This window comes from Cynoglossus semilaevis, chromosome 1 (assembly GCF_000523025.1).
Source record: "Cynoglossus semilaevis isolate Cse_v1.0 chromosome 1, Cse_v1.0, whole genome shotgun sequence".
Lineage (NCBI taxonomy): Eukaryota > Metazoa > Chordata > Actinopteri > Pleuronectiformes > Cynoglossidae > Cynoglossus > Cynoglossus semilaevis.
This window is the reverse complement of record NC_024307.1, coordinates 23,880,209-23,896,940: the sequence shown is the minus strand read 5'-3', so window position 1 is coordinate 23,896,940 and position 16,732 is coordinate 23,880,209. Positions and strand designations below refer to the sequence as shown.

Below are 16,732 nucleotides of genomic sequence, written 5' to 3'. Positions count from 1 at the left end.
TTCACTGCATTACACAGACAAACAAACAGAGCTTTGGTTAGTTAAACCTGTCCGTAGTGATAAAGCAGTGATTTTAGCTTAGAGACACTGAAGCTGCTGGTCCATTGCTGCCACCTGTGGTCAGTCGCTGTCACTGAGGACTTTAACAAAGGACAGCAAAAAGTGAAGTCAGAAAATAACACTTTGAACATAGTGATAGAGGTTGTAGTAGATTGACAACTGCCATGTCTTTCTGTGCTTAGATCCAGGATTTTCTCTATGGACTTGAGAATAACGGAGAGAATAAAAAAACGCTGCCTTCTGCTTCTGCAAATGAATGAAAATATTCTTCGTTATTGTCTTACGGTCCCTCTAACACAGAGGTGGACACACTTTTTCGGCTTCAAATGACCAGGGTAAAGTGATCTACCTACATTGAAAACTATAAATATATATTTACTACTTTGATTAAATGGCTGAAGTTGTATGGCACTTTTTGTTTTGTTTCTTTAAATGTAATTGCTCAGGATCCACCAGCACTCCCTTTGAGATCTACTGGTAGATCCAGATCTACCTTTTGGGCACCCCTGATCTAACATGTTAACAGAACCTGAGAAGTTTGGTTTTGTTCATGAGGTCCAGACTATGAACCACATGAGGACTACAGACCCTGGAAACTACTGTGTTCTACACCAAAACGGGTCCTTTGAAGGTCATGCACACACACGCACACACACACAGAGAGTTTGTGTGTTGGCTGACCTCTGGCTGCTCTCTTAAGCCCAGCAGCCACAGCACAGAGAGAAGCAGAAAAACACACAAACAAACGACAAATTTATGAGGCAGCAGACTCCTGTCTGCAGGTCACATGAAGGGCGCGCACGCACACAAACACAAACGCGTACACGCGGAGAAAAGGAGACGTTTTCTTATGAGCTCTGTCTCCATCTACCGGCCGACGCAGGTGCAGCAACAGAAAATGGTTTATTAGTATGGGCAAGGGTATCGAATTAAAAGTCACGTAGATCCAGTTAGTAAAATGTCCGAATCGAAGTCCAGCTTGTCTGTTATAGATTTCCCCTATGTTTATATTTGTATATTTTAACCATATTTATCTTGAATTTTCAATGCAGGAGATGTTTAACTGAGTTCACAGCTAGCTCTTTTACTATAAAAGAAAGCAGTCTCATGTAAATAATAAATATAATAATAATAATAAATAAATTTAAGACTTTAAGAACTATTCAGATTAAAGAAAACAGATAAATAAAAATAATAAATGAAAAAGTTGCTTAATTTAAAGAAGTCCCAGCCTAAAGAATTGAAGATCTATCTATCTATCTATCCATCTATTCATCTGACTACTGGAAAAGCAGCGCCAGCTGTTTATAGCTGTGACTTTTGGAAAAAATGCTTCATGAAAATCATCTAATCTTGTCAATTTATCAGGGATTATCAGAGGTTCGAACAAACAAATTTTACCATTGTCATTACAGAAGAATCTATTATTATAAAAATACATAGTAATGGTATCATTGGTAAAAACAAAAATCAATTGTTTACCTTTTGGCTTTCATCTGCTCCTGGAGTCGACTGTACATCTGCAGAACTAAAGAGGAGGGGAGTTAGACCTGGATGTTCTTCAAACACACATACAGATGCAAACTCTCAGACACACAAACACAGAAACACAAAGAAACGTACACAGAGAATGATCTATATAAAGCAAAGATCACATAGATCTACAGTCAGTGTTTGTCTGAAAGTTTATCATGAGATTGAGGTGATATGGTGGAGATATAGGTGTGCGTGTGTGTAATGCTACCTGGCAAACAATGAGACAGTTTGTCAATGGTGGTGGAGATGTTTCTCTGCTGAACTCGGCACTTTTTTAACTCCTCCACAGAGCTGAGCAGCTGGAAACAGAGTCCGAGATATTCCCTTTTATTCATTATCTCAAGAATGTTCTACACAAAACCAATCTACGTTCTGAAGATAAGATGTTCCCTGTGATAGAGCCGTAGATTTTACCTCTTTTCCATCTTCCTGCAGACGTCTGTTTGTCTCTGTCACCTGACTCTGGAAGAGAACAAAACAGTCAGAAACATCGTACGAATCCAAACATCTTCATGTCTCTATGGGTTAACGCTCATCACAGTTTGTGAGAAAACTAGTCAATGGTAGCTAGGACTGAGGGCAGTGGACATCTAACTAATTTGTCCCTTCATGTCCAACATATGTCCCTCCCCATGCAGTCAATCTTTCCTCCATCCTCACCTTCAGCTTCTGAGCCTCTCCTCTGACCTTCAGCAGTTCAGTGATTGAGTCCACGAAGCCCTGGAAATGGTGGTTACACATCTTCTCGATGTCCCTGTCGTGGTTCCTGATGCGGATGTCCAGCTTGTCCATGAACAGACCATGTTCCTGACCGTCGTAGACCGAGCTGCAGGAGAACAGCAGGTGAGGAGGGGCTGAAGATTTTGGAGAACTTTTACCTCCTACAACACTATAACATTTTGGTACAGGCTACGCTTTGACTGCTGAACTCCTTGATTCACCTTTTAGTTAATCTGGCATTATTTTGTCTAATAGTTAGCTTCTTATGAGGAACAACAGTTCTGACTGACTGACACAACAATGACAGAGACATTACCTCTGGGCCAAAGCGCCACTCTAATAGTTTCTTCTGAGAACTTCTGAGAGGTCTGTGACCCCTGACCACCACTAGAGGGCAGCGTCGCAACACAGAGGATTCTTGTAAAGAAGTGGGAATAGTAACAGTTCAGATGTTTCACAGCAGCAAGGGATTCTGGGAGTTATTTATCTACATGTCCAACACAGTTAGATGAAGCATTAAATGAGTAAAGCTTTTTTATTCTTGAAGAAACTGTTTGTGTTTTTAACAAAGCACAAAGAACCTTTGTAATAAATTCAGTATGGCTTTAAAAAGTGGTATGGTTTCTATAAGCTCCTGTATACACTCACAATAAGACTCACACGGAGTCTTTTAGTTTTTATGAGTTGTGAGGATTTCACACTGACATTATGCATTCCCTAAAACCTTAACCCGGACCTAGCTCTAATCCTAATTCCAAACCATATTCTTTATCTTACCTCTTTAACCTTAATAACAGTATATAGAAGTATATATAATGTATAGTACATAATACTATGTATTATATATATATGTTTATTTGCAAACTACAATATATTATATTGTAGCATATACATATATATATATATATATATATATATATATATTCTGGAATATAATGTTATTAACAGTAACATAAACCTATTATTATAACCAGCTGGCTACCCATCTACTCATCTTGTGATTCTTGTAAATGTCCTTGTACTATTCTGTATTTTTGTTTTTATTTACCTTGGTGTTTTACACTGCTATACCGGACAGCTCTGACAACTTCATTTTCCTTTGGTAATGAATAAAGTCATCCATCCATCTAACCTTAACCCTGTTTCTTAGTCGGGACCTCAACCATTCCGCACAACAATGCATTTTACCAAAAATATATCCCCACAAGAACATACCACAACACACACACACAGACACACACCTGTGGTTATCCCTCCCTTCCTCCTGTTGATCAGGAAATGCTCGACTCCTACAATAGCGCTCAGGTCTGACGTCACCCACTGTGTTCTTTAGACACAAAAACACAGGGGTGGCTGGGTGTGTGTGTGTGTGTGTGTGTGTGTGTGTTCAGGAACTGTTCTTACAGACTGTGGATATAAATAAAGTTTTTTAACATGTGTAAACTGTGGTTTTCATCTTTGTCACTAAAATGGATTTAAACCATGGACAGACAGTAAACATTGAGGGGCACTGAACCAGACCATGACTCAGATACTGTTAGTCTGACAGCTGTGTCAGAGCAACACCACACAAACACAGTTGAAAAATAATAATATCAGTATCATGCTCAGTACTAGTGTTGGACGATATTGGTTAAAAAAAAAAAAAGATTCCCGATTATGGCATTTTGCTGATAAATATGATGATGAATAGATCACAACTGCACTTTCATGTTTCTGACTTTAAATCAGTTACCCTGTGTTCTAATATGATACTTACAGATCATCAGTCAAGCTAACGTCTTTATTGTAATAGGTTCAAATAGAAAGATGTGATTAGTGACCAATCAGCCATGTTTGAAATGTGTTAACATTAAAAATTCATCAGTAACTCTTGTTGCACAGACACATTAAAACTAAACAGGACAAATAAGGTTAGAAGACAGAAGTAACAACAGTGATTATTATTAAATATAATCGTGTCTGTGCAAATTAACCAGTGACTAGAATGTCACACACTAGTGCATGTTTTCACTCGCTGGTATGACCAGCCATCTAAACGCTGAACTGTATCTCTGGTCAACTGTTTTCATTAGTTTTTGGAAACCCACTTTTTCCACAGTGGAGTGGCAGCATATCTTTAGCAATGCAATAGCCACAGCCCTTGTTATCTCTTTAGCCTCTTTATTACTGTGTTTGGAGTGATTTCACAAGTGTTCATATAGGGATGGGGCAGATCCGATCTAACCTGCAAAGAATTCCGATCCCCGAACCATGTTTGAGCTCCAGCCTCGTCTGATTCCTGACTCCTGTTAGATGACTGTAAACTGTGGAATCACTTTCCTGAACAGAACGTGACTCAACAAGATTGCAAGGCACGCCGCAGTTCAGGATATCCACTCCACAATTTGCAGCCAGATAACAGGATCCAAAGAAATACGTCCACTGTGTGGAAATATAATATTAGAAACGACCGAAAACCACACAGCAACATGCGATACTTGTAAAGCCGAATTTCATGAGGTATAACCGTCTCTTCATACACGACCATAAAAAGCGCCTCATCAAAGAGGACGTGAATGCGTAATGGGATAGAAAGACGTAAAGAGCCGCCAGAAGTCACTTCCATCGTTTCAAAAGCAAGGTAAATTCCCGACAGATGAAGTACGTACTTGTAGCAGGTTTAATTCTACCCGTGACCATTTGAAGACTTTCTTGTGGGAAAGGGTTGGCTGAGGAGAGCAGCACTGACAGCGAAATGAAAACAATGAATCGGACGCTTGTCCTGGACGAGCGATACAAGGACAGACAAGGCCCCTTTTTTTATTAATGCTCCAATTATTAATGTTTTCCAACCGTCAATGTAGCCAGCAATTAATTGAATAAGGGCAGATGCACATGTTGTTGTAAGATGTTTACCTTGCACTTAATAAAATGTTCAATTTCAAACTCATACACTTGCATATTTGTTTTAAGGATGGTTTCCTGTATTGCTGACTTCCTTTGACCTTATACTAACCTCAAGGTGCCTTTTGGGAATGCATATAACAATAATATAAAAGCAATAGTATCAGGAATGTTTCGGTATCGGCCAATATCCATATCCAGGATATCGGGATCAGATAGGAAGTGAAAAAAATGTGGATTGGTGCATCCTTATGTTCATGTGTGTATTTGCTGTAATAGTAAGTCGCACAAAAAAATACATTATTATAACACATAGGGTTGCCACTTCCATTCTTAGCTCAATACAGGTTGTGTAAGTTTTCATATACAGCGTCCTGTTATTCATTTAGAGGTTTTTTTTAATTCTCACAATAAAGAATTTCCAAGGCACATGTGTAAGTTTTCATATACAGCGTCATGTTATTCATTTAGAGGTTTTTTCTCACAATAAAGAATTTCCAAGGCACTAAATATACCATGAAACACATTCTTTTGATGCCAGCACGTCTTGGGTGGTGTTAATTGAACACCTGAAGAGTAGACTGGATTACCAATAATAAAATAATGTTGTGGCAAGCTCTGTTTCTTACCTCCAATGACCTCAGAAAACTAACTGTCGGTGGTGATCAGAGTAATTTGTAGTTATTATCAGTACAAGCAGAGCATATTATTACACTACACTTAATTGTGTATTCGGCTTTATGGCCAGCAGCCGGTGCTTGTGAACAGCCCTGACAAGGACTGCGTGATACGCTAAATAATGTCTCAATATTTTTAAGCTGTATGGCGATACTTGATATATATCGATATTTTTTCTGTGACTTAAATGGGGTGTTCGCTAGAGCATTGCAGCAAATTAGATTATTTTTTTCCAGAGGCAAAGCATTTAAAAACATATATATATATATAAATAACTCTAATAGGTGAACACTATTAGCTAACCTTCTCACTACGGCATGTCTGTACACGAACACTCAAAACCAAGCTGTGGCTTCTCCCTCCACCACAGATCTTTCTTTTCTCCACCCAGAACAGAGGAGTCATTCATGCTTCAGCTTCAACTCCAAAATAATGAAGCTACCATTAAAAGACTGACGGGCATTTAGATTCACTACAAACAACAGGCAGGGCTCTGTGTGTGTTTGCAAGACAGAGAGAGATACCACAACTTCAAACCTGACTGTGATATGTGAACTGTGCAGATACTAACAGGCTTCAACACTGGACTGATATTATTCAAATTCAGACTGTGGTACACAACCAGGAAGACACCTGATAGGCTGGGGTCAACAACTAGAAGAATAAAAAGGATAAAGGATAGAAAAAATGCTGATGAGGAATTTCATCATTTTTGTTCAATAAGGAGGAAAACCTACATATACATTTTCAGGCTCCTTTTTACTTTCACTATGCAAAAGATAAGTCAATCTGGAATTTAAAGGATAAATATTTACAGTACAACTGGATGATTTTTGAATGGTTGAAACTATGGCTAAGATATTCATCCAAAAACATAGTTGGGGGATGTTAAAGAGTTAAATGAAGCAAAAGTAGCCAATAATAAGACCATCATCACTCTGAGTTTGGATCAAATCAGCTATAAACAGCTATGGTCAAATCAGCTATGAACTATGAAAGTGTTGCTGAAGATATAGATAAAACACTGCAAGATATAAAAACTTTTTTTAATCCCAAAATAACAATGTGAACATTAAAGAAATACTAACACTAGATTCTAAAATGTCTTTCTAAGAGATATACTTCCAAATAACAAGAAATTGGAATGAAACAATAAAAAAAATTACAAAAGTTTTAATGGGGGAAAAGTAACAAATATTTGGTACTAATTTAGTGTTAACTAAAAATTAGCATGAGTCACAGGACATTTTAGCAAAAAATAAAAAGGTTGTATAAAAGAAAAAGACATGGTTCAATTGCAGTGTGTCAAAAAATGATTTTTTATTTCCCTTATTGTTACAATCTAAAATTACTTCAGCTATAATTTAGAAATTTAGAAAAAAAATCATGAAAAGAAATTAACTAGTTTGTCCAAAAAGATGCTCTTAGTGATTTCTGAAATAATTTAAACTCTGCTGAAACTTAAATAAATCAGCTGATACTTTGCAGTTTGGCAACTTAAAGTAACACCTACAGAGTCACTGACAATAAAATGTTGACCTGCAATGCCTTTAGACCAGAGTTTCTCATTGATTCCACACCGTGTCAGTTTTTCCAAACTGCTGCTCTGGACAGTCACTGACTTCAGCTGCAGGGTTAGCAGCAGGCTAACTGGCAACTTTCAGAACAAGCACGACATCGTCAGGATAATGTCAAACACACGACACAATTGATCAGAAGTGATTATAATCCCGTCACCACAACAGCTAATAATCTGAGCTCTGTGTGACAACACTCGGCACCGACGTCAATGACTTCGCTCAATTAGCTAAGAATTAGCCAAACCCCATGTTAACAAGTGTGACGATAACAAAGCTGGAAAAAACTAAAACATCTTAAATACGACTTAATACAATAAACGTCGTTAAAACTCTGATAATATGCAGTCATTGTATGAATCTGAAATAACGTTAACAAACATTCCACAAAGTTCTCTACATGTTTGTTAAAGTTAGCCTCTTAGCTGTCCGAAAATGGAACCATGAGCGTTGAAGTTTGAAACAACTGGTGGGAAGCGGCTAAACTTGGATTTAGCCGCTGCTATGCTAACGGCTGCCGGGAGGGGATGGGATGGGAGGAGGAAGAGTGAAGGGGCACCTGGGCGAAGAAGCTGACAGCAGCCGCTGAAAGGAGAATGCAGACTTTACTTACCGCAGCGTCGGTCCAATGCAGTTTGTGTCGGTGCTCTCTATCTCCCGCAGAATTCGCTCGTGTTCGGCTGCTGTCTCCATGCTCGACATCCTGCATGTTGTTTTGGACCGGGGCCAAGCTGATCCAAACCGAACTGATCCGAGTCCAGCCGAATAGAACCGAGGCCGGTGTAACCGCAGACTTCTTCAGTGACGGAGGGTGTTTTCGGTGGACTTACAGAGCACCGCCTGTGAACTACATTTAAATTGCATGAAAGAGGCGGAGTCAAGCGTGTAGGAGAGACGGGACCGGAAATAGAATTACTGCAACAAAAAACGTATTTCTACATTTTTACTATCAAGCTTGGATTTTGTTTGGTAAAAATAAGTTAAAAAATAATAGATTTTCTTCTACAATTCAAAATATTGGCTGTTTTCAAAATAGGACAATTCCCGTTGTCACGTCACTGAAGTAATATTTATTAAGGTTATTTAAATGTAAGGTCAAAACATTTTTATAAAATCGATGCACTGGTCGAATCAAACTGTGGTACCACGTCACCAGCAGCATTATATTAGATCTGACCTGTACATCTGAGAGGCAATGTCTTTATAACATTAATTTAATAACGTTTGTAAGCAGCAAAACTGGCGTACATTTACTGTGAAGGGTTGGCACATTATTTCAGGCTGTACTGTAATAATAACATTTTCTAACTTGACGCTGGTGGTTTCTGTACATCGGGAGCAGAAAGAACCAAGAAATGTCAAAATGGAGGTAAAAAGTAATGACCGCCGTTGCTAAAGTTTTTTTTTTACAGCATTAAAGAAATAATGACTAAGTCTTAAGATAACTTGGCATTGTATTTTAACAGAACTCTGTTAGCATTTTAGCATTAGCACAAGTTGTCATTCACAGAGATCAGAGTCCACTTGCTAGTGGACTCTGTGTATAGTGTTAGTGTATAAGTTAGTTAAAGTAACAAATCGTTATATGTAACACAATTAACAATTAATGCACAGCAGATAATCACTACCTTATAATTAAATCAAGAAATATTTAAGGGACAGACAAATAATTATTGTTTTAAACAGGTAACAAGAATATAGTATCAAATTATTGTTAGACAGACTTATCATCAGCAAAATTTACAAACCACTAGCTCACAGAAACAGGAGCTGTTGGTCCGCCATTGCCTCCTGTGGTCAGTTTGTGTCATGGTGATAAAATCTTAACATACTGTGCTTTAATGATTATGAAGTCTGCAACTGCTGTGTCTCTGTGAGCTAAAATCACTGATTTCTGCTGAGGCTTTTGGTGATAAAATCATTCCTGTTGTATTTGCAGACTGAGCCATGTTTTACCTTCATAACTTGTGTCTTCAGAGGTGTAATAATGAGGTGACCCTTTGTTTGTCAGCCTCAAAGGAAGCTGATAAACTCCGTGGACAACTGTGTAGATGAAGCCCTCTGTGGTCTGGTTCGGTCCAGCGCTGACCTCTGTATGCTGCAAGGTCACAGAGTTGTGATCCGCTCTGACCTGGAGCACCTGAGAGGAAAGGTGGCTCTGCTGTCAGGAGGTGGCTCAGGACACGAGCCTGCTCATGGGGGTAAATATGTGATATTTCAACGATGAAGTTCTAGGCTTTCGTCTTTACAATCTTACTTTGTTTCCAGGTTACGTCGGAGCAGGCGGGGGGGCGGGATTGCTGTCTGCTGCCGTAGCAGGAGGAGTTTTTGCATCGCCTCCTCCTGCCAGTATCCTCGCTGCTATCATGACTCTGCATCAGGCAGGTATATTAGGATTTTTCCTGCTATTTCCTGAAGAGCAGATTGCCAATATTTACTGTTACAATATTTACATTAATATTCAGGCTGCAACATGTCACTCCCTCATCTTCCCTAGGATCGTCTGCCGTCCTCCTCATCGTTAAAAACTACACTGGCGACAGACTGAACTTTGGTCTAGCGGCAGAACAGGCCAGGAACCGTGGTGTGGTGGTGGATATGGTGATTGTAGCAGAGGATTGTGCCTTTGACACAATCAGTAAAGCTGGGAGGAGGGGCCTATGCGGGACCATCTTTATCCACAAGGTGGAGACATGCTGCCTTCAGTTATGTTTGTTTTTATACAGGAATATCAGCGGACAGACACGGTTATGTAGTAGTCATGTAGTTATACACATGCAGAAAAACAAACTGTAGTTCCAGTCTGGTCCAGTTTTAAAGCACATGTTTAAAACATTTTAAATCGTTGAAGAAGAATATTTTGTATTGGACTTTATCTTCATCCATTCTTAATCCGTTAACTAGCTTGTTATATTTTAGGCTGTTGATATTGCCTTTTAGCCTTTCAACAAAATGTCCTGCTAACTTTTAGCTTTCTAGCAAAAAGTCCTGCTAGCCCGTAGCCAGTTATTCTACAATACTGCCCCACGTTTAGCCATGCCATGCCATTCCCAGCTTCGAGCCATTGTGCAATACATTATACTAAATATTTTAAATTAAAATATGTGTTGAAATTGGTTAACAAATGTGTGTGTCTGTAATATAATAATGTAGTAATGGCTAAGTTTGTTTCTTTTCTATGCTGATGACATTGTCGTGTGACTCCATCAGCTGGCAGGAGCCATGGCAGACCGTGGCTGTTCCTTGGATCAGATTGTTGTCAAGATGACGCAGGTGTTAAAGGCAATGGGTGAGTTTTTTCTGCTCTGCACTCACTGAAAGATGTTTTCCCAGTTACACCACATTGTTTGTTGGTTTTCCAGGGACACTGGGAGTAAGTCTGTCTCCCTGCAGCGTCCCAGGCTGCCGTCCCACATTTGAACTCCCTCCAGGGGAAATGGAGTTGGGACTGGGTAGGTTGGTCTCTTAAATCTCTTCACACCTTTGTCTCACTGGTCACACTGGAACACCAGAGTCCTTAAAGAAAATCACTGATTTAAACTCTCAGAAAGGAGCTGCTGGCCCACTGCTGCCTTCTGTGGTCAGTTTGTGTCACTACGTCAAACCTGAATGTAAGGTTTCAAACGTTCATGTCACATAGTAGCACATTTGAACATAGTGATGGAGGCAGCAGGGGATCAAAAGCTGCTGTGTCTCTGATCTAAAATGAGTGATTTTCTCTATGAAGTTTGGTTTGGTAGAGTGAGTGGTTGATAAACTTCAGTATCCTGTAGAGAAAGTATGATTGATAGTGACAAATAGAAGTGAACAGATTTTGTAAAATGTTGTTGCAACAGTTGTATTGTATTAAATCTGTCCAGTTAAACTATTCTTTCAAACCATGTTTTCTCTTTTTCCAGGGATTCATGGTGAACCTGGAATCAAACGTTCTACGGTGATTCAGCAGCTTTAGATCTTTGTGCCATTATTACAAACACATTTTACTATGTTGCTTTTAATGCCTCTTATTTTGTCCCTTCTCAGGTGACTTCTGCAGATGAGGTGGTGAGAATGATGATCGCTCACATGACCAACCCTGACAGCCAAGCATGTCTGCCACTGAATCCTGGTGCTCAGAAAACTGTCACTGTAATAATGTTTATCACAACATTTTACTGAATCTAACAGTGTGTGTATGTGTTCCTCCAGGAGACAGTGTGGTTGTGTGTGTGAACAACCTGGGAGGTCTGTCCTGTTTGGAGATGGCTGTTGTTACTCGAGCTGCTGTCATGTGTCTGGGTGAGAACTTTGTTGACAGTAATGTAGCTCAAAGTTAGCCAAATACGTAAACAAGCTTAAAGGAGAGAAAGCTTCAACTTCAACTGTGGCCTGTAGAGGCGCAGCGTGAGGGTGTGGTGAAATGTTCCCTGGGTTTCCATGCTTACAGAGAGTCGGGGGCTGATGGTTGTCAGAGTGATGTCAGGGTCGTTCATGACATCACTGGAGATGGCGGGAATGTCACTGACGCTGATGGTAGCCGACGAACATATACTTGAGCTGTTTGGTAAGATAACACAGACACAAGACGCAGACACACAAGAGGAAGTTGGTAAGAAATAGACGCACACACACAAGAGGAAGTTGGTAAGAAATACAAACAAAGACTTTTTACAATCAATGGAGCACTTTCTTGTTATTTTCTACAGATGTTAAGACCATTGCCCCAGCTTGGCCAAATCTGAGCCGGGTCTGTGTCAGTGGACGTGATTATATCACAGTTCCACCACCTACGGGACCAGGAGCAAAGGATGATACACACTGTGAAGGTTGGTTACCTGGTGTTTGTGTAATTCCAGCACAGTCCATCGAGGAAATCATAGCTTTTAGCTGTCATTTGTTGATCCACTGCTTCTTCCGCCATAGGTTCAGATACAATTTTTTCTGATTTCCTCAGGTCCACTGAGTACTGTGATGCGTAAAAGTTTGGAGCATGTTTGTTTCACACTATTGAACAAACAGGAGGAACTGAATTCCCTGGATCGAGCGGCTGGAGACGGAGACTGTGGAAACACTCACGCTCAGGCAGCCACAGGTAGAAGTGAAGGACGACAACAAGCAGCACACGTCCAGAACCTGATCAACCTACCAACAGGTGTGGTGATGTCATGTTCTTTACAGCCATCCAGGAGTGGCTCCAGAGTCATGTGGTTCCTGGCTGTCCTGGTAAACTCCTTTCTGTCTTGGCCGGATTGGTCCAGGAGAAGATGGGCGGGTCTTCAGGAGCCGTAGGTTCTCACAGATGATGATCAATCACACACAGACCACTCTCCTAACTTTAGTTTCAATATATTTGATCAAATTACATTTGGTCATATCATTTTGTGGTGTTCTGTGCTAATGCTAACTGTTAGCCTACTTTGTCCCTCACAGCTCTACAGTCTCTTTCTGACTGCCGCTGCAAGTCATGTGACTGAGGGGCAGAGCAACGCTGCAGCCTGGACCGCTGCATTGCATGCTGGAACAGAGGCCATGAGGAGGTATGTTGTCATTAACTTTTGTATTAAAAACTTTAACTGTGGAAAAACTTTCTGACTCAGAAAAACTTTTGTCTTGTCTCCTTTGTCAGATATGGTGGAGCTGATCCTGGAGACAGAACCATGGTCAGAACCTTTTGTGGATTTTTTTTTACATTTTCTTTCTTCCGTCACAGCTGAAATAATTTAGTTTTAGTTTTCACATCTGCTTTTATATGTACTGGTAACTAAAAGGCAAATTTAAGTCCTTCTTAATGCAAAGCATTCTTCAAATGTAGCCTTAAATCTTCAAGCACCTTTTTTTGTACCTTTACCTTTTTGAATCATAATTCGAGCTAATATATCTACACTTTGAGCTGGTCTCTCTGTTGACACACTTGTAACTGTTCTCTTCCAGTTGGACGCATTGTGTCCTGCTGTGGACGAGTTCATGAAGCTGAATTTGGCTCCCCCTGGTGGAAAGTTAGTGGCACTGCAGGCTGCAGTGCAGGTGCCAATTACATACACACATATTTGTACACTCAGGTAAAAATTCGTGGAACTGTTTTCAGTTTCTGAATTTTTTTCTCTCTGTCCTCTTTATAGAAAGCAGCAGCGGGTTTTTTTTCTCTCACCTGTGTCCTCTTTATAGAAAGCAGCAGCGGGGGCAGAATCAACTCGTTACCTCACGGCGAGGGCGGGTCGAGCCAGTTACATCCCAGCAGAACGAGTCACTTTGCCTGACCCTGGCGCTGTGGCTGTGGCAGCCATTTTTGGAGCAGTTTTGGAGTCCCTGCAGGGGCAGGATTGAAAAAGTCAAGATCACACGACCATCCAAATGAAAGCTGTGATCACTGTAGTAAAATGTTTAGAAAAGTAATATTAAAAACTACTTTAAACTTTAGACTCAACATTCCAGTAATAACTGAAATACAGAAAAGTCTGTATGTACAGAGGGGTATCATCTGATTGGAACAATAACATATATAATTATACTTAATATTGAATAATCACTGCTGGCTGTGTCTTTTTTCTTCAAATACAAGAAATAAAAAATACATAAATTATTTCTCTGCACTTCTCACACCAGGGACAGCAACTTTTTGTTAAACGTTAGCTGTTTCTAGGCTAACTTCTAGCTTGCCGTTTCTTTCCAGTTTTAACAAAAACATTTTTATTTGTTGTCCTGTCAGTTCATTAATTTTTAGGACCATTTTATTTAATTCTGTCACAGCAGGTTTTCACCATGACATCATCATGGGTTTTGTGCGCGGTTTACGAAAAGTAAAGGTGGTGACAAAACATGAAAGGAATGAAGTCTGAAAAGTGAGAACAGATAAAGGAACTGGTTCTACTAGCTTAGAATACATGCACAACACTTCCATTATTATAATATAGTTATTATTCTAGAAATTATGACTCTTTTTCTCTCCTGTCTCTTCCTTTATAACTCTTTGTCTTTTGTCTGCACCACCTCTACTTCCTGTCACTGACAAATGCTTGCGACAAGTACACCCACACGTAAGAGACGAAAACCTGAAAAACAACAAGACAGTTTCAGTTTGTCGGCTCATCAGCTCACAGATCACAGCAAAGGTAAATATTTTTCTGTTTTATTTTGGCTTCTCTTCTTACATAAATTAAATAATAATAATAATAATAATAATTTGAACTTTATTGACACCATATTTGTGGGAACAGCAGATCTGCTGCAACAGGCTTCCTCTTGCAGAGGCCAAATATGTGGTTCCTCTAGGAAATCGGGTTTTAAAAGCTCCTCTAAAAGTTTTAATTTAGATTTACACTGTGAAGTACAGTCACAGCCACAAGTAAGAAAGAATTTAACTTTTCGACCAAAGACTCAGCGGAAGAGAGCTACGTCAGTTTCATCTTCCGAGCCTGCACTCCTCTGACGTTTTTGTCCACCAACCTGAAGTTTCATTTTCAGGAGATGGTTTGAATGTTTTAGATTTCTTCGAGTCCTTTAATAAATCTGACCACAGAAGGCAGCAGTGGGCACACAGGTTCCCTAAATGAGAAAAAAGAAATGTCCATCTACAAACCTCTGTAAATGATGTTGTCTGCCACAGATGGAGTTTGGCTGCAGCCATGTTGTCTGTAACTGGACGTCGGCAAGAGCAGGTGAGATTGTGAAATTATTATTTGGTATTATCAAAGAACCTGAATGTAGATACAACAATGTACACACAAAAAGTTGTGATTTTAGTGTTAACATTTAGGAGACATGAAACAACAGACATAAAGAACCAAACAAATGCAGATGAAGTCTATGGTAACTTAAGAAAGTGTTTACATCTTTATGTAACTGTTAGACTGACTTTAACAACCGGGAACTCCAGGTTAGTTGCTTCCTCCATTAATGAGTTCAAATGTTTTTTATTGTGCCTTTGGAATTTAAATTCATTATTTGGAATTAAATCAGTGACATAAACTGACTACAGGAGGCAGCAATGAATCAAGCAATTCATTCGTCTCTGTGAGCTAAAGCTTTAGTTTTCTCTATGGAGTTTTGTGTAGGACATGGAGAGGTTTAACCAAATGTTCATTTCAGAGTCTGCAGCTCCTGCTGTTCCGATTAAATATGACAACAGAATGACTGTTCAACAACCAGGAGGTGCGACACACACACACACACACCGTAACCTGTTCTGACATTTTGTGCTCATTTCACACTTTCAGTTCTATTCTTTGATGCTTCCTTTATTTTTCTTTTCACCACAGTTTTTGTTTCTTTCGGCCTTTTCTCTTTCTGTCTCTCTTCTTTGATGTCACTTTTGTGTCCTTTCTTCTTAGTTTACATTTTTCTCCAACTTTCTGGTTGTTGGACACAAATGTGTATGTGTGTGCGTGTTTGACCTTGTGTCAACTTAAACTCACTAAATCTCTCCAGCTCCGCCTCCTCCACCTCCTCGTCGACTGAAGAAGCCTCGCCCTTCTGAGCCTCCCCCGGTTCCACCCAGAGGTGAGTTTGACTCCCTTCTCCTGTTCCATCTGGGACAGTCACCTGACTGCTCTCTCCTCTTTTTTTATTCCAATGCCAGCCAGGAGACAGGAGGCAGCAGGACAGTGGTCCAACATCAACGTGGTGTCACTAAGTGTGGGGGACCTAGTGGACATCAGCAGAGGTGTCACTCACAAATGCACTCACACACATTTACAAACACACACAGGGGGAAAAAACACATCAACAATAAAACAACAAAAAAGGTAGAGATCATTATTTGTTCTAAACTCAGTGTTAATCAAAACAAAAGGAGGACATAGTAAAAACTTACGCTGATGCTAACGGCGCTATGTGCTAATCCTTCATTTGATCCTTAGCCTCAGTTGAGCCCACCTATCACAGACCTGTGTTTTGTGGAAAATGCAGCGCTGCCTGGTCCAGTCTGACTACCATACAGAACAATGTAAGCTGTTCTAGTCTCCAACCCCACCCCCTCCTCACCTTTACCTCCCTGCTGTTACCTCACCTGTCTGGGTTTGTGCTGTTGGTGTTCTCCAGCTGTGGGTGTGCGACTTCTGTGGCTGTGGAAACAGAGCAGACCCTGCTGTGACCACACGGTGGGTCAGTGGTTCTGATGGTGAGAGCAGCGATGAACTTTATCTGCTGGACAACAGCCAGGATGACTACCAGAACCTGGAGGACTCTCTGCTGGTCTTCTGCGTGGATGTGTCAGGCAGCATGAGCGTCACTGCAGAGGTACACCCCCCCCCCCCCCCCCCCCCCCCCCCCCCCCCCCCCCCCCCCCCCCGCCTCGCGCG

At 40.3% G+C, this 16,732-nt stretch overlaps 3 protein-coding genes across 6 annotated transcripts in view; 2 read left to right on the top strand and 1 right to left on the bottom strand.

Annotated features, from left to right (window-relative positions):
• LOC103386558 (exocyst complex component 6B-like) overlaps window positions 1–8,481 on the bottom strand; it is a 33,977-nt gene extending 25,496 nt beyond the window's left edge. For all 4 annotated transcript variants that reach the window (XR_003049363.1, XR_003049364.1, XM_025054428.1 and 1 more), the window contains exons 1-5: window positions 8,071–8,481; window positions 2,257–2,422; window positions 2,011–2,058; window positions 1,805–1,895; window positions 1,543–1,588 (exon numbers count right to left, since the gene is read on the bottom strand). Coding sequence is in view for 2 of the 4 variants with exons in the window: in XM_025054428.1 (XP_024910196.1) it covers window positions 1,543–1,588; window positions 1,805–1,895; window positions 2,011–2,058; window positions 2,257–2,422; window positions 8,071–8,159 (440 nt within the window). In the remaining 2 variants the exon portion in view is untranslated. The remainder of the gene's footprint in view (window positions 1–1,542; window positions 1,589–1,804; window positions 1,896–2,010; window positions 2,059–2,256; window positions 2,423–8,070) is intronic.
• A 207-nt stretch (window positions 8,482–8,688) lies between these two features.
• tkfc (triokinase/FMN cyclase) lies at window positions 8,689–13,962 on the top strand. Its single transcript, XM_008320164.3, has 17 exons — window positions 8,689–8,826; window positions 9,469–9,658; window positions 9,726–9,842; window positions 9,955–10,142; window positions 10,668–10,746; window positions 10,820–10,909; window positions 11,357–11,391; window positions 11,481–11,565; window positions 11,646–11,735; window positions 11,884–12,000; window positions 12,143–12,262; window positions 12,391–12,528; window positions 12,615–12,721; window positions 12,867–12,973; window positions 13,063–13,096; window positions 13,368–13,460; window positions 13,602–13,962. The coding sequence occupies exons 1-17, from the start codon at window positions 8,821–8,823 to the stop codon at window positions 13,758–13,760; spliced, it is 1,755 nt and encodes a 584-aa protein (XP_008318386.1). The 5' UTR covers window positions 8,689–8,820; the 3' UTR covers window positions 13,761–13,962.
• Window positions 13,963–14,242: 280 nt separating this feature from the next.
• The window catches only part of LOC103386071 (circularly permutated Ras protein 1), a 7,253-nt gene continuing 4,763 nt past the window's right edge, over window positions 14,243–16,732 (top strand). The window contains exons 1-7 of the mRNA XM_008320175.3: window positions 14,243–14,545; window positions 15,040–15,091; window positions 15,522–15,584; window positions 15,861–15,932; window positions 16,012–16,095; window positions 16,292–16,377; window positions 16,473–16,670. Coding sequence (XP_008318397.1) covers window positions 15,040–15,091; window positions 15,522–15,584; window positions 15,861–15,932; window positions 16,012–16,095; window positions 16,292–16,377; window positions 16,473–16,670 — 555 coding nt within the window. The 5' untranslated portion in view covers window positions 14,243–14,545. The remainder of the gene's footprint in view (window positions 14,546–15,039; window positions 15,092–15,521; window positions 15,585–15,860; window positions 15,933–16,011; window positions 16,096–16,291; window positions 16,378–16,472; window positions 16,671–16,732) is intronic.

Excerpts from the sequence above, each read along its gene's own strand:
- tkfc (XM_008320164.3), top strand. Across the intron at positions 9,659-9,725 it reads ACACGAGCCTGCTCATGGGG|GTTACGTCGGAGCAGGCGGG; the intron begins GTAAATATGTGA and ends CTTTGTTTCCAG. Across the intron at positions 12,974-13,062 it reads GGAACAGAGGCCATGAGGAG|ATATGGTGGAGCTGATCCTG; the intron begins GTATGTTGTCAT and ends CTCCTTTGTCAG.